The sequence below is a fragment of the Perognathus longimembris genome, chromosome 16 (genome assembly GCF_023159225.1).
Source record: "Perognathus longimembris pacificus isolate PPM17 chromosome 16, ASM2315922v1, whole genome shotgun sequence".
Classification (NCBI taxonomy): Eukaryota; Metazoa; Chordata; class Mammalia; order Rodentia; family Heteromyidae; genus Perognathus; species Perognathus longimembris.
The window spans coordinates 55753825-55779440 of NC_063176.1; the positions used below are offsets into that span (position 1 = coordinate 55753825).

General features: G+C 64.9%; 1 protein-coding gene across 1 annotated transcript; it reads left to right on the top strand.

Annotated features, from left to right (window-relative positions):
* Positions 1–828: 828 nt before the first annotated feature.
* On the top strand, positions 829–23455 carry Evc (EvC ciliary complex subunit 1). Its single transcript, XM_048364139.1, has 21 exons — positions 829–1194; positions 4023–4145; positions 6673–6756; positions 7552–7781; positions 8542–8626; positions 9030–9128; positions 10694–10831; positions 11950–12108; positions 14295–14511; positions 14968–15116; positions 15594–15692; positions 16621–16833; positions 17631–17740; positions 18870–19080; positions 20097–20303; positions 21010–21154; positions 21446–21557; positions 22420–22546; positions 22703–22782; positions 22864–22992; positions 23342–23455. The coding sequence occupies exons 1-21, from the start codon at positions 1024–1026 to the stop codon at positions 23415–23417; spliced, it is 2964 nt and encodes a 987-aa protein (XP_048220096.1). The 5' UTR covers positions 829–1023; the 3' UTR covers positions 23418–23455.
* The last annotated feature ends 2161 nt before the right edge of the window (positions 23456–25616 follow it).

A 25616-nucleotide genomic window follows, 5' to 3' on the forward strand; every position in this document is an offset into this window, starting at 1 on the left:
GGGCAGAGCGCTCCCGGTGAGGATAATTACCAGTCACCGATCAGGCTGCACCCTAGAACCAGAAAAACCACCTCCTGGGTACCAGACTGCACCCCTCAGGCGACGGTGGGGGCTTCTCCAGAACCCCTAAGAACCACAGCTGAGGTAACGACCCCCTGCCAGGCCTCCCTGTAAGGGGGCTCTTCAACCACACATTCCTCTGCCCTGGGGGGGAGGCCCTAATTCCTCCTCTCCTTCCTCATGCCCACCGCCTGTACCCTGAAGATGAGCCGAAGTGCCATCTTCTCACAGCTCGGCGACATGGCGGACAGCATCGTTGGCTGCCGCATTTCCTTTCTATTACACTTGGATCGCTCTTACACCGCGTCTTGGTCTTGCCTGAGTTCCTCCCTGGACAGATGCAAGGATCCAATGGACGGGTCATACACCCTTCTCTGTCCCCCCAGTGTGAGGCTCTCCCAGAAAAGCCAGGGCACTGTCAGGATGGAAACACGGCCCTCAAGGAACAAGAAGAGGCAAGAGATCGCCGGGCCGGACCAGGCTGGGGGCGGGGGGGGGGGGGGACCTGCAGGAGACCCCAGCGCTGGGCGCCATCAAGAGCACCCACCCCACCCCTGCCAGCGAGATCTCAGGTTCAACCATCTCCAAGGAGCAGCCCCTTCCTGGGTGGCGGGAGCGGGGGGGGGGGGGTCTCCTTTCCCCCAGAAGCCCTAGGCCAGGCAAATCAACCAAGACCCCTGCCCCGGGAGCCGCCCCTCCTGGAAGGCGCGCGCGCCCTGCCCCGCCCGGGCATGCTCAGTGCGCGCCCGCCGAGCTGGGCCGGGAGCAGGAGGGGGGCCGCCAAGTTTGGGGCGGGCGGTGCAGGCTCCTCCCTCGGCTCCGGGAGAAGGGAAGGGCCGCCGGGGCGGGAAGACGACCGCGAGGCCGGCCCGGAAGGTTGGGAGCGCCCTGCGCGCCCCGGCCCCCGGGGGGCTCGCCGGAGCGGCGCGGGGTGCGCGGGGGCCCGCCCGCCCCAGGGCCCCGATGGCCCGCGGCGCGGCGGCCTGCGCGGGCGAAGCGCGGCTGCGGCTGGGCCGGGACGCGGTGGGGCCGCTGCCCGCGCTGCTCGTCCCGGCCGTGCTGCTGGGCGCCGCGCTGGGCCTGGGCCTGGGGCTCTGGCTGGGCTGCCGCGCCCGCCGCCCGCGCGCCCACCAGGTGGGTCCCCGAGCGAGCGGGCAGCGGTGGGCAGGGACTCTCGGGGCGCCCTCCCCCCGGGCGGGGGGGGGGGGCGATGGCCTGCCTGGCGCGCATCCGCCCGGGACTCGGGTCCCCCTTTTGCTCTGGAGAGTCGGGGACACACAGCTCAGAGGGCACCGGCCTGGGGCCTCTGCCATCGGAACTCGACCCCAGGCCTCTCCGGGCCTCCGCTCCCCGTCTGCAGGACCGCGTTTGGGTACCAGGCTGCCCGGGGGCGCCCGGTTCCCATGCGTGGACCGAGGAGGGCTGCACTTCCAGCCCCGCTTCTGCGCTCCCTCCCTCCCCTGGTGGGCGGTTTGCCTGGGGGTTCCAGCCCTGGATAGTGATGTGTATTTTCTCACTCACCAAACTACCCTTTGTGAGGAGCAGGGGGGCGGAGGCCGCCTTGGGTGGGCAGGAGAGATCCGGCTGTGCCCGCTGAAGGCCACACTGCAAAGCAAGAGAGGTCTGGGACGGAGAAAGAGCAGGGAGGGCACTGGTTGCAGACTGGGCAGCTCTGCGCGGGGCCCTCTGCCTTCATCATCCGCCACACTGCTTCGAATCAACCCCATCAAGGTTCCCATTTTGCATATGAGGAAACTGAGGCGCAGCGTCCAAACAACAGATGTTGATCCCCAAGCCACGGTGCTCCCGGAGGATGAGGGTCCACAGGACAGCTGCCCTAGGCTGTTTTGAAGGTGCCCCTCCCCCCTTGCATAGCAGGTGTCCCATGGGGTGGGAGCAAGACAAGTCCTGGCAGCCCTCCCCCTCGTCTGCTCCAGGCAGGGGTGGCAGGATCCTGGTGCACCCCTTCTGGGTTCTCCTGCACAGGAGAGAGTCTGATGGGGCTCAGTACAGGTGCCTGGCCCGGAGGAGGGAAGGGAGCACCGTGTGGCTGGTGCCTCGCAGGTCCTTTGGGGTTGTCGGGTTCCGCGGGAGACCGAGGCCCACACAGGTGCTGGCCTCTGCCTGCAGATGGGAAGTGGAGATGAAGTGGAGAATGGTCATGTTCCACTTCACCACGGGACCCTTGCGGCTCTGTGGGGTCACACTGGGGCAGGGCCCCATCCCTGTGAGTTGCGACCCTAAAACTCGAGCTTGAGTTGGCCTTCACCTGGAAGAATGGCCCATAAAGCTCCGCGTGGTCGGTGAACCCGCCGGTCTGGATTGGCCAAGCTGGTCAGGCACCGGAATTCAAGTTGGAAATCATGTTTTCTAGAATTGTAAAGGCATTTAAAAAAAAAAAATTGCCTTCTAGCTTCCCTAGCGGGTGTTGAGAAATTTGACTCCATTCTGAACCTTGGTGCTCTGACCCGTTTCTTTTCTTTTTGTTCTTCCATAGCCACCCCCCCCCTCCTTTGTGTGTGTGTGTCATTCCTGGGGCTTGAACTCAGAACCTTGGACTCTCTCCTTTAGCTTTTTTGTTCAAGCCTGGCACTCCATCATTCTGTGCTACACGCGCACTTCCACCTTTTTGCTAGTTAGTTGGAGATGAGTGTTTCCTGCCCAAGCTGGCATCAAATTGCAGTCCTCAGATCCCAGCCTCCTGAGTAGCTAGGACTACCAGTGCAGTCTCTAGAGCTCTTAAAGAATCTTCTCTTTGTTCCTAGTGAGGAGTATAGCATCAGGTGTATCTTGGTGGCTCTGCTGTTTGTCTCTGTGCTGGGCACTGACCATAGCTTTCAGCCTAGGAGCTTGTTTGCTTGATTTCTTACAGGGTTGTTTTATATGTTCTCTCTCTCTCTCTCTCTCTCTCTCTCTCTCTCTACCATGTTAAGGTTGGTTCGGACCTCTAAGGATCTTTTATTTTGGGGGGGGGAGAGGAGGTGGAATCAGTTGTGGGGCTTGAACTCAGGGCCTGGGCCCTGTCCCTGAGCTCTTTTGCTCAAGGCTGGCACTCTACCACTTTGAGCCACAGCTCCACTTCTGGTTTTCTGGTGGCTAATTGGAGATAAGAGTCTTGGGGACTTTCCTGCCCGGGCTGGCTTGGAACCCTGATCCTCAGATCTCAGCCTCCTGAGTAGCTAGGATTATAGGCGTGAGCCACCGGCACCAGGCTCCAAGAATCTTATTCCCTCTCCACTATTCCATTTCTTTTCTCTGTTGTTAATACTGTTTTCTGGAAGACTTTTCAACTTTACTCTTGTAATTCTTCTTGCAATAACGGAGTGATCAAGAGTTCTTGTTCCAGCATCCTCTCTGGCTATAACTGCCCTGGTGTTCTTGCTTTGTGAATAGAGTATCTTCTCTTATCTGGCTGAGGACATTATAATTGTTGATTGCTTGGGTCGTGCCTGGTTTGCGGCTGCTTTTTCCTTTGGTTTGTCTTGCACTTGGCTTTTTTATGTCAGAATCGGTCCTTGCGTGACCGGTGATTCCTTCTCTTATCTGGCTGAGGACATTATAATTGTTGATTGCTTGGGTTGTGCCTGGTTTGCGGCTGCTTTTTCCTTTGGTTTGTCTTGCACTTGGCTTTTTTATGTCAGAATCGGTCCTTGCGTGACCGGTGATTCCTGTCTTGCACTTGGCTTTTTTATGTCAGAATCGGTCCTTGCGTGACCGGTGATTCTTTCAAGTGGGGCACATTCCAGGGCAACTTCTTGGGAAGGTGACCCTGGCCGTCTTGAAGAACGTGTTTCAGAGCCCCAGATGGCTGTGGAGGCCGAGGGCAGGTGGGGAGGCCGCTGGCAGGGGGCAGCCGGCCGGCAGCCTCCGGAGAGATACGGGCTGCTGGGCTTCAGTGTCCTGTGTCGCCCCCCTCGGGCTGCTGGGCTTCAGTGTCCTGTGTCGCCCCCCTTGTGCTTCAGAAGGACGACGTGCAGCGTCTGCTCAGGGACTTAGAGCCCAACGTGCAGAGCCCGTCGGAAGCGAGCACCCCAGCCAGGAGACGCAGGAGAGAGGCGCCCTCGCCCAGGACCGACGGGGCTCTGGTAAGCCTGTGTCTGTGTGTCTTTGGGCGTTTGCCACGTGTCCCACGGGTGACCCATGTCGTGCCACCAGACGGACACAGTTAGCACCCCTGTAGGCGCGCCCGGCGTCATTTGGATGAGGTAAGATGACAAGTGTGACAGGTGCACACATCCTGGTCATCAGTACCCCTGTCCCAGGCGACCCCAGGTACAGTCGTTGCCCTGGGCTGCGTGGGAGCTTCTGACATTACTCATTGTGGGGGGGGGGGGGTTCCATCACCCACTCCCCGTGGTGCAGACATGCCCCGTGATCACTCGCCGTGTGATCACGTGGGAATAACCCGGTCAGCCATCGGCAGACCGAGAGCCAGTGACATGCAGCATGTCCACAGGAAGGCATATTACTTGGGCCTAAAAAGAAACAAAGCGGATCTGCACGGATCGCATCCCGACCTGCAGCACGGCTGTGTGTGAGTTCTGTACAGAGGACTCGTTATGCTAGGGGGTGAGTTCTGTATGGATAAGTACTTGTCCTAAGGGATGAGTTGCGTGTGATGGGTAATTAGGCTAAGAGAGGAACCTTAGATTATAGGGAGTGTTTTGTGCAAATGTTTCGTGGGAAGCATTCTGAGCTGCAAGGTTTATCTGGGCAGAAAATAGATTCGTGGCTGATTGCCAGAGCCTGGGGTGGAAAAAGAGCAGCCAGGGCCATCCCTAATGGGTTTCTTTCTCTCTCTCTGCCACAGTAGAGTTTGCACGTGGGCCTTGTACTTGCCCGTAGCCTCCAGCACTTCAGCCGCGCCCTGGCCCTTCCCCCCTTCTTTCTGGGTAGCGCCTTATGGGTTTTCCCTCAGACTATAACCTTCGCACCCATGGCCTCCTGAGTTGCTGGGATGATAGGCATGGCCCCCCCCCCCCAGCACACCCAGCTAAGCTGCTGAGATGGGGGTCTCCCTGACCTTCTCCTCAGACCGGCTTTGAATGGAGATCCCGCCCAGCTCAGCCTCCCGAGAAGCCGGGGGGACCCACGTCGGGCACAAGGGTTTCTCGTGAACACCACAAACCCGTATCAAATCGGCCGGTACCTGTGGCGGTATGAGCGCACGGTAGGCCGCCGCCCCCCCCCCCCCCCCCCGGGCACGGCTGTAGGGATTCTGCCCCCACAGAAGCCGTCGGAAGCAAAGCAGGAACGCAGTCGCACAGGCGCGAAGGGCAGCTTCGGACGTCGGGGGAGGAACCCAGCGTCCAAGGGAGTCCCGCCCAGCGCCTGCGTGCTGGCTCCCTTCACGGGGTGCCAGGCCACGTGCACTCCTGGGGGGTCCTCCTGCCCACCCCCGAGGTGAACTCCAGCACAGGCTGACCCCCCCCCCCCCCCCGAGTCTTTCCCGGCCGGGTAATGTTTCACCTGCGGGCTGTTTGGCTCTGCTGAGCCAGGGCCTGCCCACGCGCTAATCATTGGCCAGGGGTTAAGAGCGGCCTGTGCGGGTCAGGCTTGGTCGACCTGCTTGCGCTCTGCTCCGCGCACAGCCTGCGGCGACAACCACACCGGGAATTCTGAAGTCTCTGTGGGCTGTGGTCAGGGCGCCGGGCTGCTCCCCCTGAATAGTAACCACCCCCCCCCCCCCAAAGGAGACATCCCCACAGGCGGTGCCCGGCCCCCGGCAGGGTGGCTCCAGTGCCCCCTCCCGCTCCTTCCCCAGGCTTCTCTCCCCAGGGCTGTCTCCACAGGTCCAGGGGGGCCGCTGCACCACCTCTTTTTCCTTTGCTTCCTGTGGGCCTTGTCTTAAACCTTAGTGGGTTTGTTCCTAAGCGCCCTCCTTGGCGTGTTGACGGACAGGTGGTGCAGCCAATCCCGCAGCGGCCTCCTTCTTGAGTGCGTCCCCTTGCACCAGAAGCACTTCAGGCCTGCGCTGGGGAGGGACAGGCTACTGCGGGTGCAGGGATGGAGACTAGGCTGAAAGCTCAGGTTTATTCCAGAGGAAACCTGAGGAGGGGAGCCTCCAGCCACCGCCAGAGCCTCGGGGGCTAGGATGTTATTTTCGCGTGGGTCTGTGCGAGTTCTCGAGTTGTCTAGTGGAAGGTTTTATGAAAGTGAGTACTAGTGAGACAGATAGCTTAGGAAGTACATCACAGATGGAGAATGGGAGGGAGGGAGGCAGGGGCGTCTGCTTAAAGCTCTGGTCTGTTTGGAAAGCAGCTATGCACCCTGCCTGGTCTGGCACCAGCCAAATGGGTTAGAGGAGAGAGTGTCAGGCAGGCGTGTTCCTGAAACCAGGCACCGGTCTGGAACTCAAGATAAGGCCACCCGGCTATTTGGATCTGACACCGTTCACCCATTTATTGCTACCTATTCAACCACTTCGTTCCCATCTGTATCCCTCCCCACCCGCCTCCCTCCCTCTAGCAAGGGTCTAATGAGCCCATCACGGTCCCTTCCTGCGGCCGCTGCAACTTTGTTTCATTGAAACGTAGCCTTTGGAGACTCCAGGCAGTTTGTCTGTCGTGTTTTCTGAAAGCCCGCCCGCCATTTCTTCCCCATCCTTCGCAGGAGCGCGAGCCGTCTTTCAACAGCAACATCACCGAGTTTGCACTGAAGGCCCGAGTGGTCTACCCCATCAACCAGAAGTTCCGGGTGAGCGTTTTGAGTGTGCCTCAGAGCTACGACCCGCTCCGCGGCGTGTTAGGGGTTAGCGTGGGAGCGGGGAGCCGGGGAGGGGGTTCGGGATGCCACCTGGGGCCCATCTGAGCGTCCCGAGGCAGGTCACTTTCTCGGGGGCTGTAACCCCTGAGAATGGAGCACAGCAGGAGAGCCACTCCACTCTGCACGGCTGAGGCAGATCTGACCCAAGACAGGGCACACACTAAGAAACCACTAGGCCTGTGGGACACCGGTGGCTCACACCTATACCTGGCTACTCGAGAGGCTGCGATCTGAGGACCACGGCTCGAAGCCAGCCTGGGCGGGAATGCTAGCCTGTGAGGCTCTTTATCTCCAGTTAACCAACAAAAAGCTGGCAGTGGATCTGTGGCTCAGGTGATAAAGCACTGGCCTTGAGCAATAATTACGGCTCAGGGACAGTGAGTGCCCAGGCTCTAAGTTCAAGCCCCAGGACCAGCAGAAGGAAGGAAGAAGGGAGGGAGGGAGGGAGGGAGGGAGGGAGGGAGGGAGGGAAGCAAGGAAGGAAGGAAATGACTAGGCTAGATGCCAGTGGCACGGGTACTGGTCTCGCCTGCTACGCAGGAAGCAGGCTGTGACTTTAAAGCTCCATGTGGGTGGGGCTGGGGCCGGTGGGGCGCGTGGCCGTCTGGAGGTTGAGGCAGAGCTCTGGCCGAGGCTGGCGCCCCCGCGGCCCGTCTGCAGACCGTCGCGGTGCCTTGTGGCAGCATCGCCCGAACGCCGGGTGACCGGTCCCCGTCCTCGCCCCAGCCCCTGGCCGACGGCTCCTCCAAGCCCTCCCTGCACCAGCACCTGAAGCAGGCTGCGTTACCGCACCAGCCGCTGGAGGCCTCCCCGGCCAGCAGCCTGGGCAGCCTGAGCCAGGCCGAGAAGGAGGACGGCAGTTCCTCGTCTCTGCACTCGGCCGCCAGCGAGGACCGGGCCCTCAGCCGCGCCCTGCTCCGCGTGAGCAGCTTCCCCGAGGTGCTGGCCAGCGAGAGGTGAGGACCGCCCGCCCCGGGGGGGGGGGAGGGCGGGGGGAGGCTCCCAGTCTCAGGAGGACACAGAGAGATGGCTCCCTGCTGTGCCAGGAGATCCAGCCAGGTTCCCGGAGCACTGTGCCCCGGAGCCCAGCGGGGGGAGCCCGGCCAGGTTCGGTGATCGGCAAATACTCACCAGTGGAAGAATGAACTCCGGGTGTTGTCTTCCGGGGGGCAGATTGGGTTCGCCCTCCCATTTTACCAAGAGAGTGGGGCACGGCGGGAGTGGCTGAGTGGCTTTCACGGCCTGTGAGTGACGGAGCCACCTCGCCACCAACACCCGTTTTCCAAATCACCAAGCTCCCCCCCCCCCAGCACCGCTGGGCCCGCCGCGGGCGCTGGAGAGAGGGTCCGGCCCCGGGCAGCCGTGCCAGGCCCCTGGTCCAGGAGTGCAAAGGGCGGCAGCCGCCAGGGGCCTGGAGTGGCTGGGCCGTCCTCCACCGAGGCCGGCTGAGGCGTCACCCGGGAAAGACGCGTGTGTGGGGACAGACAGACAGACAGACACGCCCGGGGCTCAGGTCTCCCTTCCTCCCCGTTGGGATGGGGTTCAGCTTCGTCCCCCCCCCCAGCGCGTCCCCCACCATCCCGGAGGTCGTGGTGGGTCCCCAGCAGCCCGCGGGGAGCCCCGTGCGGGGAATGTCCGCAGTGGGCACGCAGGGGGCCTGCGCGGGGACCCCACGAGCTGACCGTGTCCTGCTCCTCCTGTCTCCCCGTGGCGCAGCGCGGACACCGACCTGTGCGTGCACAGCCTCCACCTACAGGACCTGCTACGCGTGGACGCGGCGCTGAGGCGGGAGAGGCACGCGGTAGGCGGGGGTGGGGAGGACCCCCTTCCCCGCCCGGGGGCCCCAGAGATGCGTGGACACAGACCCGGTGGCAGCGTGGGGGGGGAAGCGTGACCTGGGGGGCCGGGGAGCGTGACCTGGGCCGGGGGGTGGGGTGACCTGGGTCTCAGCGCGGTGGAAAGGTGGCTCTACCTGTGGCACTCAGGCCACCAGTCCTGACAGAGGGGAGGGAGAGAGGGAGGGAGGGAGGGAGGGAGGAAGGGAGGGAGGGCAGGCCCAGGAAATACAATACACGGTAGGCCACTATGATGATATATGATGTGAGAAGTCTTTTCTTGTAGCAAAAAGTATTTTGGGGGGGGGGGCTGAAGGGAGAGGAGTGGGGAGGACCATTGTTTAAATCTTTCTTCCTTTCTGGCGATAGATGTTTATCCAGGTTTTAAAAACGTGCCTCGTAGACCTCCTTCCTAAAAAGAAGTTTGACGATGAACTGTGCCAGACAATTCTTTCAAAGCAAGAGCGCGTAAGTGTTCAACCTGCCAAGGCAACTTGGAAGTGATTGGATGCAATCAGAAAAGTACCGTGTGGAGACATCTCATTCTCCCACAGTATAAGGAGGTGTAAAAGTATACGCACAAGCGAGTGTAAGAACCATATTTATTATGAGAATTTGAAAAAAAATAGGCCAAGTGGACAGAACTCGTAGCTACTCCACAGTCACAACCCAGGGTGTTACTTTATGCATAAGTGAGGCTGTTTGAAACATAAGACGTGTTCAGCGGTGTCACTGTCTCTTTCACTTGGACTTGGCTCTTTCCAGTGTGGAAAGAACTAGAAAGCTTCTCTGGAGAGAACTGCTTCCCGCTCTCCCTGTTGGCATTTGGGGGAGACACTCATGGGACCTGGTGATCCTTTCAGTTCCACACCAGTCCAGAGACAGAGTCAAAGAGCCAGATATAACTGCTTCCTTACTGGCCAAGGTCACCTTGAAAGATGTGGCCTAGAGGTTCAGCCCTCACGGATGCCTGCCTGCCTGCCTTCCTTCCTTCCTTCCTTCCTTCCTTCCTTCCTTCCTTCCCTCCTTTCTCAAGGCTACTGCTCTACCCCTTGAGCCACACCTCCACTTCCTGCTAGTTAATTGGAGATAAGCATCTCTTCAAATTCCCTGCCCCGGCTGGCTTCAAACCACAGTCCTCAGAGCTCGCTTGGCCTCCTGAGTAGTTCGGACGACACCCATGAGCCCTCAGCCCCAGCACGATGGGCTTCCAGTACTCAGTGTCATCATTAGCTCCGTTCCCCGTGTGGCCACCAGCGAGGCTGGGCCACCGCAAGCCTCCCCTCACGGAACAGGGCCTCGGCTGCCTGCCCATCCCAGTCTGTGACGAGACCACGGGGCAATGGCCTCCCGTGATTGGTGCATCCACAGAGGAAGAGGCGGGGAAACTGTCACTGCACTCACCAATCAAAGGCATTCTTCCCTCCCTGGCGTGTTAGTGTGTATTCGTTCCCCAGAGAAACCAGATGAGTGGGGAAGAAACTGCCTCCCACGCCGCACCCTTCCCGTGTGACATCTTCCAGGACTTCATGTCAGAGTTTCCGTCCGTCCCTCAGCTGTTGCGCTCAAGGCTTGGTGCTCTCATCACCTGAGCCACAGCTCAGACTGCGATCCTCAGATCTCAGCCTCACGAGTAGCGAGGATGACGGGCGTGAGCCGCCGGCACCTTGCCGATTTCAATTTCATTTTTTACAAAGCATACCTAGACTTTTTGCTCAAGGGGAAAACAATCCTTTGTTCTTGAGGATCCGTGTTTAATAAGGAAAATGGTATTTCATCATTAAACTTTAAGCAGGACAACGCTCCCAGCATTAGTTGTTAGGAAACAGTCAATAATATAAAGTCTTTTCCATTTTGCATTTTGTACAAAGGGCAGTGCGAGTCATGTTTGTCTTTTAAAAAAAAAACAAACATTTGTCTTTTTCTAAAATTTGAGATAGGGTTTAGTTTTTCATGATTTGCCTTCGTGTGTGTCTGTGTGTGTGTGTGTGTCTCTGTGTGTGTGTGTGTGTGTGTATTGTGTTTTATTTCAGGATTTGGAGGAACTAGAAAAGGGACTTCAGGTCAAGCTGTCAAACACGGGAATGTCGGGTGCTGGGGACTCAGTCTACATCACCCTGGCAGACGTGGAGAAGAAGGAGCGGGAGTACTCTGAACAGCTCCTGGACAACGTGCGTGCTGGGTTTCCTGGCCCTAGACGGGGTTCTCACGCTAGCCCATCATGCCCTGCCCAGAGCCTGGTGTCCGGAGCCTGGCGTCCGGAGCCAGAAGGTTAACATAGAGAAGGTGTCATTGCAGAGCAAGGATTCTCAGAGGAGGATTTTTTTTTCATTTAAACTTTTTAGATTGCTCTTTATTTATGTCTGTAATAGTTGTTGTACCGGTCCTGGGGCTTGAACTCAGGGCCTGGGCGCTGTTCCTGAGCTTCTTTTTGCTCAAGGCTAGCACTCTACCACTTGAGCCACAGCGCCGCTTATGTCTTTCTCGGTGGATAACTGGAGATAAGAGTCTCACAGGCGTTCCTGCCTGGGCTGGCTCCGAACCGTGATCCTCAGATCTGAGCCTCCTCAGGCTGCTCAGGATTAGGACGAAGAGGAGCAGCCCTCGCCCACAAATGATCTTTAACCAAGTGAGATTTTTCTGAAGTGGAAGAAAAACGGCTCCCGGGGGACTGAGGGCGGCCAGCTTGGCCAGGCAGCCAAGCGTCCCCAACGCCAGGTCCCCCGCAGCTCGCGGGCAGAGGGTGTGCGCCTAGCCATGGAGGTGTCAGAGCGATGGGGGGGGGGGGGGGGGGGGCTTTCCAGGAGCTAGGAGGCCCCAGAGGGCAGCTGAGGGGGTGTGGGAGCAGGAAGCCACGGTTCTCGCGAGAGGAAGGCCCGGCCTCGGCTCACCTGTGCAGCGGGGAGGGTTTGGCCAGAGCACTGCGGACGGCTGGATGGGGAGGTCGCTCCAGAGCATAGTCAGCCATCCCTCCGGGGCGAGGGGGGCAGGCAGGCGAGCCTCGGCGGGGGCCAGGGAGGCTGCTGGGAGCCGACAGAGCAGGAGAGAGGCAGAGGGCCGGCCGAGGGGCTGCACCTCCGGTCAGGCAGGTTCTGGGGCGCTCTGCGAAGCCCTCTGTAAGCCGGCACCGCCGCCGAGGGCCACGAGGACCTCCGGGAGCGGGACGCGCTGGAACGCGCGGTTCAGAAGCCGCTGGCGCTAAGAAGCGGGTCTCCCGCCTCGAGCGCAAGCCGGGCCGTTCTCAACGCGCGCTCGCCTCTGTCCCCGGCCTCTCGTGCTCATCTCGCAGATGGAAGCTTTCTGGAAGCAGATGGAAGGCATCCAGCACTTGCTCGTGGACCAGTTCAAATGCTCCAGCTCCAAAGCGCGGCTGCTCCTGGCGACGCTGACGGAAAGAATGATGGCGGCCGAGGGGCTGCTGCGCGAGGCGCAGGACCTGCAGGCGCTGGTGAGGTGGGGGGCGGGCGGGGACGCGTACGAGGTCGGGCTGGGGGGGGGGGCGGCCCGGACACGGGGGACCGTTTGGCTCCGGGGTGATGGTGAGTCGTGGAGGTGCTGCCCTGTGCTACAGAGAGAGGATTGGCTGGCTCTTCCAGCTGTCCTGGACACCCCCAGGGGCTGTGCCCCCGGCTGGCACCCCCAATCCTGATCTCTTCCCCGCTCTATTCCTGCCCCTGGGGGAGGCCAAAGAATCCTTTGGTCCGTGAAGGCCCAGGTACAAAAGCTTCTGGGAGGCCTGGCGGGCACCCTGGGCCTGCGGCCTGTAGTGGTCCTTTTATGTGGCCCTCGGATGATGTTACAGTTATCCACATGGCCCATGCCCACGGATGATGTTACAGTTATCCACATGGCCCACACCCACGGATGATGTTACAGTTATCCACATGGCCCACATCTGGCGTGTATAACTTCTCAGATGACCCTGATGGGAGCCACCGGCTGCATCTCTCTGGTAGACAGAAATCCACTTGTCTAACCTTGGGTCCAGGCCCAACGTGGCCACGTGGAGCTGTGAGGTCTTAAATGCACCTGAGTTGCCACAAACAGGCCTGATAGGCGCTGTGATTCTGCAGACGTGTTCCTGATAAACCCCTGCAGATTCCCCAGGCAGTGCTTCTGGTCTGCACAGGGAGAGCTAGGATGAGAGCCAATGTGTCCAGTAGTGTCGCTCAGTACCACACAGGAAAATCCTCGAGGCGGGACGCAGAACCCATCAGACCCCACCTCTTCACACCAAAAGAAAGAGGATGCCAAGAGGTGGGGGTCACAGGCGGGAATTACGGAGCGTGGCCGCCCCGGCTGGTATTCTCAATGCTTGACACCGGCCCTTTCTGAATCCTCCTCACCTCTGACCTTCAGGTCACGTGAGGAGACCCGGCCGAGGCTCTGGTTAGAGACTTTGAAGCCACTGACTTGTACTCAGGCCAGTGAGGCTGGGTCTTCCCGCCATTCTCCCGGTCCTCCGCCTGTCCTCTTCCGCCCCCTAGCGGTCATGGCCTGGCCAGGTCTGTGAACAGGAGTGAGCGGAGCAGGGTCCCCCGCAGCCTGTGGGGACTGGATTGTGAGGCCCCCCCATCCTGGCGGGGGGGGCTGTTCCCCCTCCTCCATGCCCTGCGGCGGGAGCAGAGCCCACACAGCGTGGCTCGGCAGCGGGAGGCCCATGGCCGGGCCGGCAACTCAGGTGCAGCCCAGGCTTCTTCAAGGGCCCGGGGCTCTGGGCACGGAGGCTTCGGGGCAGTGGGGCACAGAGGTCCGGTGACCCCGGGGAGGGTCAGGACCAGGCCCGGGAGAGGCCAGGGGTGACGCACCCCTGTCAGAATCTCTGCCGGGCCCCCGCCTCTGCCATGGCAGACCGAGCACAGGCAGGACGTGGACAGCAGGAGGCACAGTGGCCGGGGACTGGGGGGGCCAGGGTGCGGCTGGGCGTCCTGGAGACCGTGCCCTTGCTAGGCCGGTGCTCTACCACGTGAGCCACACCTCCAGCCCCTTCGTACATTGTTTTTTTTTGGGGGGTGGTGGGCTCTCTTGTGTCACCCAGAGCCTCTTGGGCTGTGACCCCCCCTACGGGGGCTTCCCTGTGCCCCTAGGGATGCTGGGTACAGCTTTGGGGGCCCCCCTTGTGTTTGGGATGACGGGCCTGTGCCGCCTCAAGCAGCCCTTGGTTGAAGCGGAGTCTACCAACTTTTTTTATGCTGACCTCCCAGGCAGCCAGGATTACAGGCTTGAACCCCCATGCCCGGCCTGGGAGTCAGTATCCACGCCCCCCCCTCACCCCGGCTCCCCCTTGGACAAATCTCTGAAGCCCCGGGGCTCTGAAGACAAGAACGGCCGCCACCTTTGTTACTCCCGTGCTTCTCCTCCAGGACTGGGGAGGGACAGCGAGGAAGCTACAGGCCCCCCTCATCCTGTGCTTCCTGGGCTCCTGTCCCCGAGAGCGACACTCTAGGAAGCGCCCACAGGTGCTGAGCACATGGGCCACGCCGGGAGCGCAAGGGAGCCATGTTTTCTCTCGTTGCTGGCCGCCTGCAGGACAGGTGGTGGTTCACATCTGCGCACGCGCGCGTGGAGCGTGGCATCGGATCCCACGGGGGGGGGGGGCCCAGCGATGACCCTTGGCCATTGTCTTTCCCTCAGGACGCGCTGGAGAGGACGATGGGGCGGGCGTACATGGCGAAAATGATGGAGTTCCTGAGGCTGCAGGTCCAGGAGGAGACCAAGTGCCGCCTGGCCGCCATCTCCCGCGGCCTGGAGCTGCTCACCGCCCAGGGGAAGCTGTCGGGGCGGCAGAAGGAGGAGCTGCTGACTCAGCAGCACAAGGCCTTCTGGGAGGAGGCGGAGCACTTCGGCCGGGGTGCGCTCACCCCCCAGGAGGGGAGGGGTCCCGCGGTGGAGGGGGCGGGGCTGGGGGTCTGAGCAGCCGGCCTTCTCCAGGTCAGACTCCCCGATCGCAGAGTTAACCAAGGCCTTTGTGAGGCGAGCGTGGCGCGGGGACCCAGGCTCACCCGGAATCCCGAGGGGGCGGGGGAGCAGAGTCCTGGCTAGAAACGGCCCCGAGTGCCCAGCCACGAGCGCCCCCCCCCCGCCCGGGGTCCTGCCCACGAGATACGGCCCTGCCCGGCCCGAGGGCAGTCAGCGGAGAGTCAGGGTTGTCATGGACAGAGGGGAGCCACCCCTGTTCCTCGGAGCTCAAGCCTGTCCTGGGCCCCCCTCCCAAAGGTGGGGGGGCTGAGGCTGAAGACCGAGAGGACGCCGTGCCTTTGGGGGGACCCCACCGCGAGCGCCGCCCTCGGGCTCTTTCCCGTCCCAGAGTTCACCCAGCGAGGCAAAGACCTGGTCCAGGCGTCCCGGGCTCACCAGGCGGAGGAGCTGGCGAGACTCACGCAGGCCCAGGAGGAGGAGCGGGGGGCCTTCCTGGCCAGTGCCCGGCCGAGCTCAGACCCAAAGGCGTTCCTCCAGGTGACGGGCGCCTGCTCCACCCCAGGCCCATCGAAAGCGGAGGGTCCACACCCACGCCCCCTTTCCTCTCCTGGGAGCCAGTGCCCACGGTTCATGCTGGCCATCAGAGAGGAGCAGGGGAAATCCTCCAGCATGGTGGTGCGCTGGGACATTCCAGATGGCGGCTCCACGGAGCGGCCTGGGCACTCGCGGGTCCCAAGGCCAGTCCCTCGCCGGCCTCAACTCTGCCGGGCCTGGGGGAGGGGGATGGCTTCTATAGCCATCGAAGCCAGAGTGTGGTGACTGGTGTCTGGGCTGGGCTGACCCCAGTGTAACAAGGAAGGAGCCTGCCCTGTGGCCGGCACTCGGCTGCAGAAGCCAGGTGGTTTTGCGCCTGTTTCTCCGAGTACAGGCCAGGGTGGACAGCCGCACGTCTGAGAAGCCAGGGCCAGCTGCACTGCGTTCCTCTACTGGATGCGGTTTCCGTTCTCACCGCAGGCGTTTCACGAGATCCTGGAGAGGCAGAGGCTGAGGCAGAGCGACCTGGAGGAGGAGGAGGACGTGAGGGTCACGGAGGCCATGACTGCTCTCTGCCAGGTACGCAGCCTCCGCTGGGAACCCGGATGCCAGGCTGGGCCCCCGCGCTCACTGCTTGCTGCCCCCCTCTCCCGAGGCTCAGGTCCCCCACGCTCGCTACACCCCCCCTTCCGAGGCTCAGACCCCACCCCAGCTCGCTGACCCCCTCTTCCGAGGCCCGGGCCCCCACGCTTGCTGGCTGGTGGCCAGTGCACCACATCCCAGCTGCAGGCCCCTCCTGTCTGTGTTGGAGACGGGCAGGTTGGGGTGCCCTGTGCCTTTCTGGGCTCGCGGATGGCTCCGGGGGTGCCGGGCACACAAGGCCTCCCCAGTGCCAAGGCCGCTGGGATGTGGGTGGTGGCAGGCCCGAGGCCCACCCGGGGCCGTGTGCAGAGCTGAGGCTGGGGCGGGTGGGCGGAGAGGGGACCCACAGCGCCCTTGGGAGTGGGTCACTGTTCAGGCCAGGTCGCGCTCTGTGCCCAGGCCCCCTGGCTGCGATCTGCGGGCAGGTGCACCCGCCCTGCGGCAGGGCTTCTCCCACGGCTGGGTCACAGGCCTGCACAGCTGCGCACAGCCCTTGGCTGAGGTAGAGGCTAGTGAACATTTATTTTATTGGCCTGGGCTGATGTGAAAACACAATCCTCCTGGTCTCTGCGTCCCAAGCTCGGAGTGCGAAACAGTTTTAGAGGACTGGGGTTAGGAGGCAACGCGATGTTGGGGCAGGAGGACGGACTGCGGGGCAGACAGGAGGGCCTGCAGCCCCGCTGGGCAACCCAGCGAGATGGGGTGCGTTTGCACGCGCTTGCACGCACAGTGGCAGTGTGTGCGCCTCTGTCCGCGTGGGGGGGGCGTGCCTTGTGTGTGTGTGTGTGCGCGCGCACGCCCGTGGCTGGGGCAGCGGCGGCGGGAGGCGCGGGGAGCCCGGCCCACGGTCCTCTCCCGCCCGCAGGAGCTGTACGGCGGCGCCATGCGGGCCTTCGGGAGGTTCGTGGACGCGCTGTTCCTGCGGGCCCTCCCGGACGCCAGCGGCCTCCCCCGGGCCGAGTGCGAGGCGCTGCGGCAGCAGGTCGGGGAGCACGCGGCCCGGCAGCTGGGGCAGTCGGACCGCTTCCGCCGCCGGCAGTGGGGCGTGCTGCGGGACCTGCTGGAGCAGGACCGGCAGGTGCGGGCTGCGGGGGGCGGGGCGGGGCGGGGGGGGGGGCGGAATCCCCGGGGCCTCCCCGCAGTGTCCCCCCCCCCACCGGCCGGGCCCGAGGGAGGGGACGCTTGTCCTGGTGATACCAGATCGCCAGGAGGGGCACAGGGAGTCAGAGGAGAGATGGTCACGGGACCGGGAGCCGTGCGTAACCAAGAAGGAGCGATGGCCGTCACAGAGCGGGCCCGAGCCACTGCGGCCCGCGCATGCGCCAGCACCCGCGTCCCTCTGCGGCCCGCGCACGTGCTTGTGTCCCTCTGTGGTCTGCGCACGCGCCCTAGTCCCTCCCTCTGGGGTCTGCGCGTGCGCACACGTCCCCTCTCCCTCCGGGACTTGAGCACGTGCCCGCGTCGCCCTGTTCTCCCACCCCCCCCCCCCCCGCAGTCTGCGCCCGCGCCCGCCTCCCCCTTGTCCCTCTGCGGTCTGTGCACGCACCTTCGTCCCCCTCTTCCTCTGCGGCCTGCGCACGCGCCCTCGTCCCTCTGTCCCTCCGCGGCCCGCGCACGCGCCCTCGTCCCTCTGTCCCTCCGCGGTCTGCGCACGCGCCCTCGTCCCCCGCTTCCTCTGCGGCCTGCGCACGCGCCCTCGTCCCTCTGTCCCTCTGCGGTCTGCGCACGCGCCCTCGTCCCCCGCGCCCTCTGCGGCCCGCGCACGCGCCCTCGTCCCCCGCGCCCTCTGCGGCCCGCGCACGCGCCCTCGTCCCCCGCGCCCTCTGCGGCCCGCGCACGCGCCCACGCCCCCCGTGTCCCTCCGCTCCGGGGCAGGTGTGGCTGGAGGAGTGCGCGCTGTCCACCGTGCTGCAGGCCCAGCTGCAGGACCACCACGAGAGCACCATCCACGCGGTCCTCCGGCGGCTGGGCGGCCTCTCTGAAGAGTGAGTACCGCACCCCGAAGGGCGGGGCTCTGCCCGGCGCCAGGCTGCACGCGAGCCAGCCTCAGTGTCCCTGGGGGGGACTTGTGTTTCCGGGAAATGTGTGTGTGCAAGGGTGCGTGCGCATGCATATGCCAACCCTGGGGCTTGAACTCAGGACCTGGGCACTGCCCCTTCACCTTTTTTGCACAAGGCTGATGCTCTCCCACGTGAGCCACAGCTCCACTTTCAGCTTTCTCGCCTAATTGGGGGGAAGAGTCTCCAAGACCTTCCTGACCCGGGCTGGCTTTGAACCACGATCCTCAGATCTCAGCCTCCTGAGCATTTAGGTGACAGGCGTGAACTTGGCTGAGTTCTATGCGTGCCGAGTTCTAGAACTTCTATGTCATTCTTCTTGCAGTTTCTACTTATCTGGGGCAGCAGCTCTTGTCATTTAATCCCTTGAGCATGTAAACCATACGATTTTAAACTTCTTAATTATTCCAGTGCCTGGCACTTTGTGGCTATTTTTCTATGGCCTCTTTTCTCGCTTTACTTCTGGTTATGTCCTTTTATCTGCTTGTTTGTCTGGTTGTTTATATCGACCCTACTGAATGCAGTGGGTGAAGACTCGTAGAAATAACATACGACGTTGACGGATGAGGTCCTTCGGTGAGGGCTGGTTTTGCTCGGAGCAGGAATGTCAGGTGGTGGAGATTTAACTCCAGCCACTCGGGAATGTCTTGGGGAGGGATGATGATTCCTTAGTGCTACGCCAAGAGCCTTGGTCAAAAGCCAGGCCTGTTGGCCAGCTCTCCCGCCTCGGTATTCCGACGAACACAGCGCTCAGCCTTCTGCAAACGCTTTATGTGATGAAGCCAGGCATGGTCTCTCTGGTGGGCCCAGGGCTTCTCTGTGTCACTCGCTGGGATGGAAACTCCGAAACGGCTTGCAGTTCCAGCTTGGGATGTATGTGTTCCGCAAGTTACACCTGCCGTTCACACGGCCACCCACTGCAAGCACGGCATGTACGCCTCTGAACTTGGGCGGGGTGTAGCTGGGTGTCACACGGGCTCTTGGGGGTGTCTTGCTAGCTCAGTGCAGCCGGGAGTGCTGACCCCCAGGCCCCTGTCCGCTTCCCCCCCTCCCCCAGGTCCACACAGAGCATCCTGCAGAGCCACAAGCTGCTGCTGCAGGCGGCCCTCCGGAGGCTGGCTCTCCGCGGCGGGGCCCTGGCCACCCTGACGCAGATGAGGCTGTCCGGGAAGAAGCAGCTCCTGCAGGAGCTGCGTGAACAGCTGGCGCTGGAGCAGAGCGCGTCCCAGTGCCTAGACGAGCAGCAGTGGCAGCTGCTCAAAGCCCTGGTGAGAGGGGTTCGCGCCGCCTAGCCCGACAGGACGTGCCCCCCGGTGGGTCCCGCTGCAGCCGAGGGGGTCGCAGCCTGGGTCTCGCCCTCCGCGGAGTCCCGGAGCCCCCTGCCCGGCTGCCATTGCTAAACACACCGGCTGTGCCCAGGGCCACCTGGGTCTCTTCAAAGGCCGTCTCCAAGCAGTCCCGTGGGAAGGTCCTGGGGCTTCCATGTGGGGATGGCGGGGGGGGGGGAGGAACACTAGCCCACAGAAATGGGGACCACAGCAGCCCCCACAGGGGCACACACGCGTGGAGGGGACACTAGTCCAGTGTAGGTGACATAGTAAGAATCGTGACAGAAAATGGAAGGCCGGCCATCGGGGCGTGGCACGAAGGCCCTGTTGTCTCTGATGGCTTCACAGACCTAAAGGAAGAATAGATGAGAGGCAGGACTGGGGTTCGAACCCACGTAGTCTGGGCCTGGGCCTGGGCCTCCTACATGGAGCCCAGGGCCAAGAGAGCACTGATGGATTCTCACCCCCACCCCCACCCCCCTAGAGAGGCCCCGGCTCGCAGTCTCCTAGCTCTGCCCGGGGCACTGCCCGAGCTCTCCGGCTCTGCCTCCCCTCCCTTCCTTCCCCAGGGCCTGTGCCTCCATCTCAGCTTCTGCAGTGTCCCTAAACTGCTCCCAGGCAGAGCTCACCTTGAAATCTGGCTCCACGGTGTGACCTTCAGGAAGTCACCCAAATGCCCTTGAGCCTTCATAACCTCATTGGTCCTGGGGTTCAAGCCTCACAGGCCCCCCCTTGTGAGTGCCCACAGATGGCACTAAGCACACAGTAGGTGCTTAATAAGTGAATCCGGGAGGGGAGCCCACAACAGACACCTCAGCCCATCCCCCGTGTTAGTGTTCCCGTGTGTCAGACGGGCCCAGAGGCCCCGCCCTCCCACCCCTCCATCTTTCCCCCATCTCCCAGCCCAGGCTGGGGGGCTAGCCGAGTGCGCCGGGCATCGTGGCCTTCCATTGCAGGAGGCCCGCGTCCTGGAGGAGGCCACCAGGCTGGAGGAGGAGGCACAGCAGACCCGGCTGCAGCTGCAGGAGCAGCTGCTGACGGAGGCCCAGGAGGCCGGGCAGCTCCTACAGCAGCACATGGAGCGGGCCATCGGGCAGGCGCTGCTGGCCCACGCCCGGAACGCCGCCAGCAAGAGCCGGGCCAGGGACAGGGAGGACTTCAAGGTGCGTGCCAGATCTGTCCTCCGGGGTGGGCAGGAGGGGCAGATCACCTGGGGCTGGTCCCCGTCGCACCCTGGTGGGGGGTAGGGGGCGCTTCTGGTCCCCAGAGTGGCCGGACTTCGCCAAGAGCGTCCCAGCCGGCCGCTGGCCGTGTCACTCATCAGCCCACGGGAGGAGCGGGGACAGGGGTCTTCGGGGCAGCACCGCTCAGGCGGCACCCCAGCCCCGGGCCAGGCGAGTCCGCCCCCCAGACCAGCACCCGGCCGCACCACCGCCCTGTGGCCTGCGGGCAGCCGGGCACTCGGGCGCCTTTGGGTGACCTCCTCTCCTTTAAGTAAACTGAGTCACGGTGCTCCTCCACGTGGCCGAGGCTCGGGGCAAGCCTCCTCTGTGCCTGCCTCGAGCCTCAGGCTGTGCCTGCCTCGAGCCTCAGGCCGTGGGGCTCCGGGGCCAGGTGTGGCTGGGGACTCGGGATCCCCCAGCCCCCCCCCGCCCCCCCTCCCCGACGTGAGTGCTCACTGCACACTGACACCCGTGCGCGCGCATGCCGTGCGGGTGTGGGGCGGCCGGGAGGCACGGAGACGCCACACCGGACTGGGCGTGGGACAGGGGGAAGTCCAGGCCCTCGCCCTCGGGGGTCACCGGGACGCAGGTGCCCCGGTCCTGCCGGGTGAGCACCCCGTGCCCCTGCCCCGCCCCCCCTCCGCAGAGCACGCTGGCCGAGGCCGCGGCCGAGAGCGTCTACGTGACCAGCGCCGGCGTGGGTCGCCTCGTGCAGGCCCACGAGCAGCGGATCCAGAGGGTCGTGCAGGACCACGAGGAGGGGGTGCTGCGGCGCCTCAAGTCCCTGCAGGGTACTGCGCCTGCGCAGAGCGGGGGTCGCCTGTGGGCCTCGGTGCGCCAGTACTGGGGGGGGGGGGGGGAGGGCTGGCCGTGGGGCCGGTGCACATGCGCTGGGGAGGCGTGCTGCAGCAGGAGTCGGTGCGCATGCGCGGCGGCGGGCAGGCTGGTGTCTGGCGATCCTAGTTTTGTGTATTTATCCACCCGGTCCTCCGGCCCCTCGAGGTTTCCTCAGAGGCCCACATCCGCGTCCCGGCGTCGTTCTCCACGTCCACCGTGACCGTCCTCTTTCTGGGTCCATCCAGGCGAGCGGCTGCACAGTTGCGAGCTGCGGAGGGAGCAGGACGCGGACCCGCCTCAGGCAGCGAGCCATGCGCCGGGGGACACCGGCGGGGTCTCCCAGACCCTGCGGGAGAGGTGAGGCCCCGCCCCGCGCGGCCTGGGTGAGGCCCCGCCCCGTGAGGCCCCGCCCCGTGAGGCCTGCCTGGCTGAGGCTCTGCCCCGCGGCCTAGCTGAGGCTCCGCCCTGTGAGGCCTGCCTGGCTGAGGCTCCGCCCCGCGGCCTAGCTGAGGCTCCGCCCTGTGAGGCCCCGCCCCGCGCGGCCGAGGTGAGGCCCCGTGAGGCCTGGCTGAGGGTCCGCCCCGCGGCCTAGCTGAGGCCCCGCCCCGTGAGGCCCCGCCCCGTGAGGACTGCCTGGCTGAGGCTCCGCCCCGCGGCCTAGCTGAGGCTCCGCCCTGTGAGGCCTGCCTGGCTGAGGCTCCGCCCCGCGGCCTAGCTGAGGCTTCGCCCTGTGAGGCCCCGCCCCGCGCGGCCGAGGTGAGGCCCCGTGAGGCCTGGCTGAGGCTCCGCCCCGCGGCCTAGCTGAGGCTCCGCCCTGTGAGGCCCCGCCCCGCGCGGCCGAGGTGAGGCCCCGTGAGGCCTGGCTGAGGCTCCGCCCCGTGCAACCTGGGTGAGGCCCCGCCCCATGCGGCCTGGCTGAGGCTCCGCCCCGTGCAACCTGGGTGAGGCCCCGCCCCATGCGGCCTGGCTGAGGCTCCGCCCCGTGCAACCTGGGTGAGGCCCCGCCCCATGCGGCCTGGCTGAGGCTCCGCCCCGTGCAACCTGGGTGAGGCCCCGCCCCGTACGGCCAGGCTCGGCCGTGCCTCCCCCACTCCCTCCCGCACAGGCGCTCTCGTGACCCCAGCCCCCTCGGGGTCGGAGGCGTCGGGGGGCCACGGCGTCCCCCCCGCCCGGCAGCCCTGGGCCGAGGCCCGGGCCCCAGCCGCCTCTGCCTCCCCAGGATGCGGCGGCGGCAGGAGGCGCTCCTGGCCCGGTTCTCGCGGCACCAGCTCGGCCGCCTGGAGGCGCAGGGGCGCAAGGCCCGCGCGCTGGACCTTCTGGAAGCCCAGCTGGAGACGCGGCTGCAGGTCCCGCCCGCCGGGGCCCGAGGGGTGGGGAGCGGGCCGTGCTGCGTCCGCGTCCTCCGGGGCCCGGGGGGGGGGCGCCCTGGGGGGCTCGCGGGACGCACCGGGAGCTGATGCTGCCGTCGTCCACCCTCCCCCCCCCGCCCTCCCCACCGTCAGGACGCGGAGCAGATCTTCACCTCGGAGCTGGCGGCCCTGGCCCGCGTGCCCCTGGCCGAGCGCGGGCCGCGCCCCCGTAAGCCCCCCCCCACCCCCCCACCCCAACGGGGGCAGCGTGGCAGGAAGGTGCTGGGCCTGCCCGGAGACCTTGCCTGACTCAGCCCTGCCCGCCTCTGCGTGCCCCCCCCCCCAGAGAAGCCGGTGAGGACCCCGAGGAGGAAGAGCCCGCCCCGGCCCCGGGAGACGGGGGACCCGGGGCTGCCCACCGACGGCGCCCCCGCCCCATCCAGGTACGAGCGCCCGCCCTGGGCAGGAGGTGGGTGCCCCCCCGGCCCTGCCCCCCCCCACCGGCCGCGCCCGGACGCATGGGGAGGGCTGGCGAGGCCTGGCTGCCATCGTCTGCGCCCCATTCACAACCAGGCTGGCGGTGGTCACCTCCCGTCTCCTTGCCCGGGAGCCGGGACTCGGTGCCCCCCAGCCCCGGGTGCTGGCCGGTGTCCTCCCGGCGGAGGGACGCGGGCCCCGTTTCCTTCACGACATGCCCATGGGGACCTCGTTCTGGTCTCCTGCCGCTGCCCGGTCCCTCCGTGGCCTCCCCGGCCCGGCGCTAGGCCCCGCCTCGCTTCTGTGTCTTCGCAGCAGACGGCCGGGCCAGCAAGACGGCGCCGCCCGCGAGGACGCGGGGAAGCTGCTCAAGAAGAGGAGCAACCTGTAGCTCAGGGCCGCCCGGGGGGCCCTCGCGGCGGCCTGGTCCCGGGGCGCCGGGGGCTGGCATGGCTCCCTCCCGCCCCCCCCCCCCCCCCCCCACGGGACAGGAGGCAGCTGGGGCCCGGCGGTGTGAATGGGCCCCGCGGCCCCACGCTGCCTGCCGGATCCCCGTCTCCGAGCCCGAGGTCTTCTGGTCACCGCGCCGGGCCCAAGCCTTGCCGGGGGGGGGGGGGGGGGTGACGCCTCCCCGAGGTCCCCACCCCGGCCACCCCCACGCCTGGCACCCAAGCTGTCGCAGGGCTCCCACCAGCGCCGGCTCCCTGCTGTGCCGGGCTGGGCGCAGCCCGCCCTGCGGCCCGGTTACTCCACCAGGCGGAGACGGAGGACCATGCTCGGTCCTCTCCCCAGGGGAGCCGGGGGCCCCTGCTGGCCAGCCCCAGCCCTGCCCCGCTGCCCTGCCCAGCCCCGCGCCCAGCCCGGAGCAGCCCTGCCCTTCCCCACTGCCCAGCCCCGGCCCTGCCCCACGCCCAGCCCTGGGCAGCTTCCGGAGCAGCCTGGTGCCGCCCAGCCCGGGCAGCCTTCGCCCCCAGGAGGGCAGGCCTGCTCCAGCCCCGGCCGCCCCGCGGGGTGGACTGGGGGACGGGAGGCAGACAGAGAGCCGTGGCGAACTCGGGGTGCCCGGGGTGTGGGCGCCTCACCAGCTCCATCGCACGCCCCCTGCGGCTCCTCGGGGACTTGGGGTTCACGCTGCGCCTGGGATCCCCCCTTCCCTCCCCCTCCAGCCCCTTGGAGGTTTCCGGGATCCGCCCCGCACCCTCCACAATAAACCGGCTCCTCCGGGGTCGCCACCTCGCCCTGCACGTCGGAAGGCGTCCTGCTTCCATCAGCAGCGCTGGCCGCCCTGACCACACCTGTGCTCCCGGGGGCGCCGTCCACTCGCCTCACGGCCAGGAGGCCCAGTGCCACCCGGAGCCGCCTCCCCCCGTCACCTCTCTGGGGCCCTCGGCGCCCTCTGGGGGCCACGCGGGGCATCACAGGTGTCGGTGGTGCCCTCTGGGGGCCACGCGGGGCATTTCACAGGAAGGTCCAGCTTCAGGCAGAATTCTCAGAACACGGCGTGTGTGTGCGTGTGTGTGCACGCGCGTGTGCAGGCAGAGGTCTCCAGATGTGCTGAGACGTCCACCCCGCCCCACCCCCAGCCCAGCCATCCTGGGTACCAGGATTAGCCAGGTCACCGGATACTCAACCGCAAAGCCTCTCTCCCCAAAGCCCACCACCATCCCCTCGCACCCCGCCCCCCCCCGTGGGGTGTCCGCATCGGGCCCGGCCTCGCTGAGGTCACGTGCTGGCTGTCCCCCGCCCGTCCCGCCCCTGGCCTAGGGCCCAGGGCGGCATTCGGCCTTCCCCAATGAAAGCACAGTCGGGGGAGCGGGCAGTTTCTTTTATTTTTTTTTCCCACAAGCTTTGAGTTCAGAAATAAGAGCCACAAACAAATCCGTTATTAAGTAAAAATGGGGGGGGGTGATTACAAAGGTGAACTGTACAAAACGTTAAAAACCCGACCGCCCTCCTGGGAGGAACCAGGGCTCCGGTGGCCTGGAGCAGCCGCCACCCCACGGTCCTCAGCCCCAAGGGGGGGGGGAGGAGACCCCTTTTCGGTGTGGGTCTAGGGGAACACACCACACACACACGACACCAGAAAGACCTCGTGGAGAGGCTTCTAGTGCCGCGGGGCCTGGGTGTCCGGCACGGGACGCGGCTGGCGGCTCTCTGCGCCGCGCCCAGGGCCTCCGGGCCTGCTGGGTACTCAGAGCTAGCAGCCGGGGGGGGGGGGGGGGGGGGCGCGGCCGGGGCCTCTTCCTCGTGACGGCTGAGCGTGGGGACGGGCCCCGGGGGGCCGCGGGTCGTGGCTCTGCGTCTCTTCAGTCGTGGGCAGAGTCCTCGGACGCGCGCGGACTCACACACGTAACTTAGGGGCATGCATCTCGTACTCTATAACACCTACGGGTCCAAGGAACCACCGCTCAGAGAATCACGGGGCCACTGGAGGGCGGGGGGGGGGGGGACGGGACTGGGCGGGACGGCGCGAACCCCACGGCCCGCGAGGAGGTGGGGGACGCGGAGACGCCATGCTCTGAGGTGAAGTCGGCGTGAGCACACACACGACGGGCAAAGAATTTCCAAGCAAACACACCACACTAGTACC

Coding starts and splice junctions, on each gene's coding strand:
- Evc (XM_048364139.1), top strand. CDS start 1,024: ATGGCCCGCGGCGCGGCGGCCTGCGCGGGCGAAGCGCGGCTGCGGCTG. Junction 21,155..21,445: donor GCGCCTCAAGTCCCTGCAGG/GTACTGCGCCTG, acceptor GGGTCCATCCAG/GCGAGCGGCTGCACAGTTGC. Junction 22,993..23,341: donor GGCGCCCCCGCCCCATCCAG/GTACGAGCGCCC, acceptor GTGTCTTCGCAG/CAGACGGCCGGGCCAGCAAG.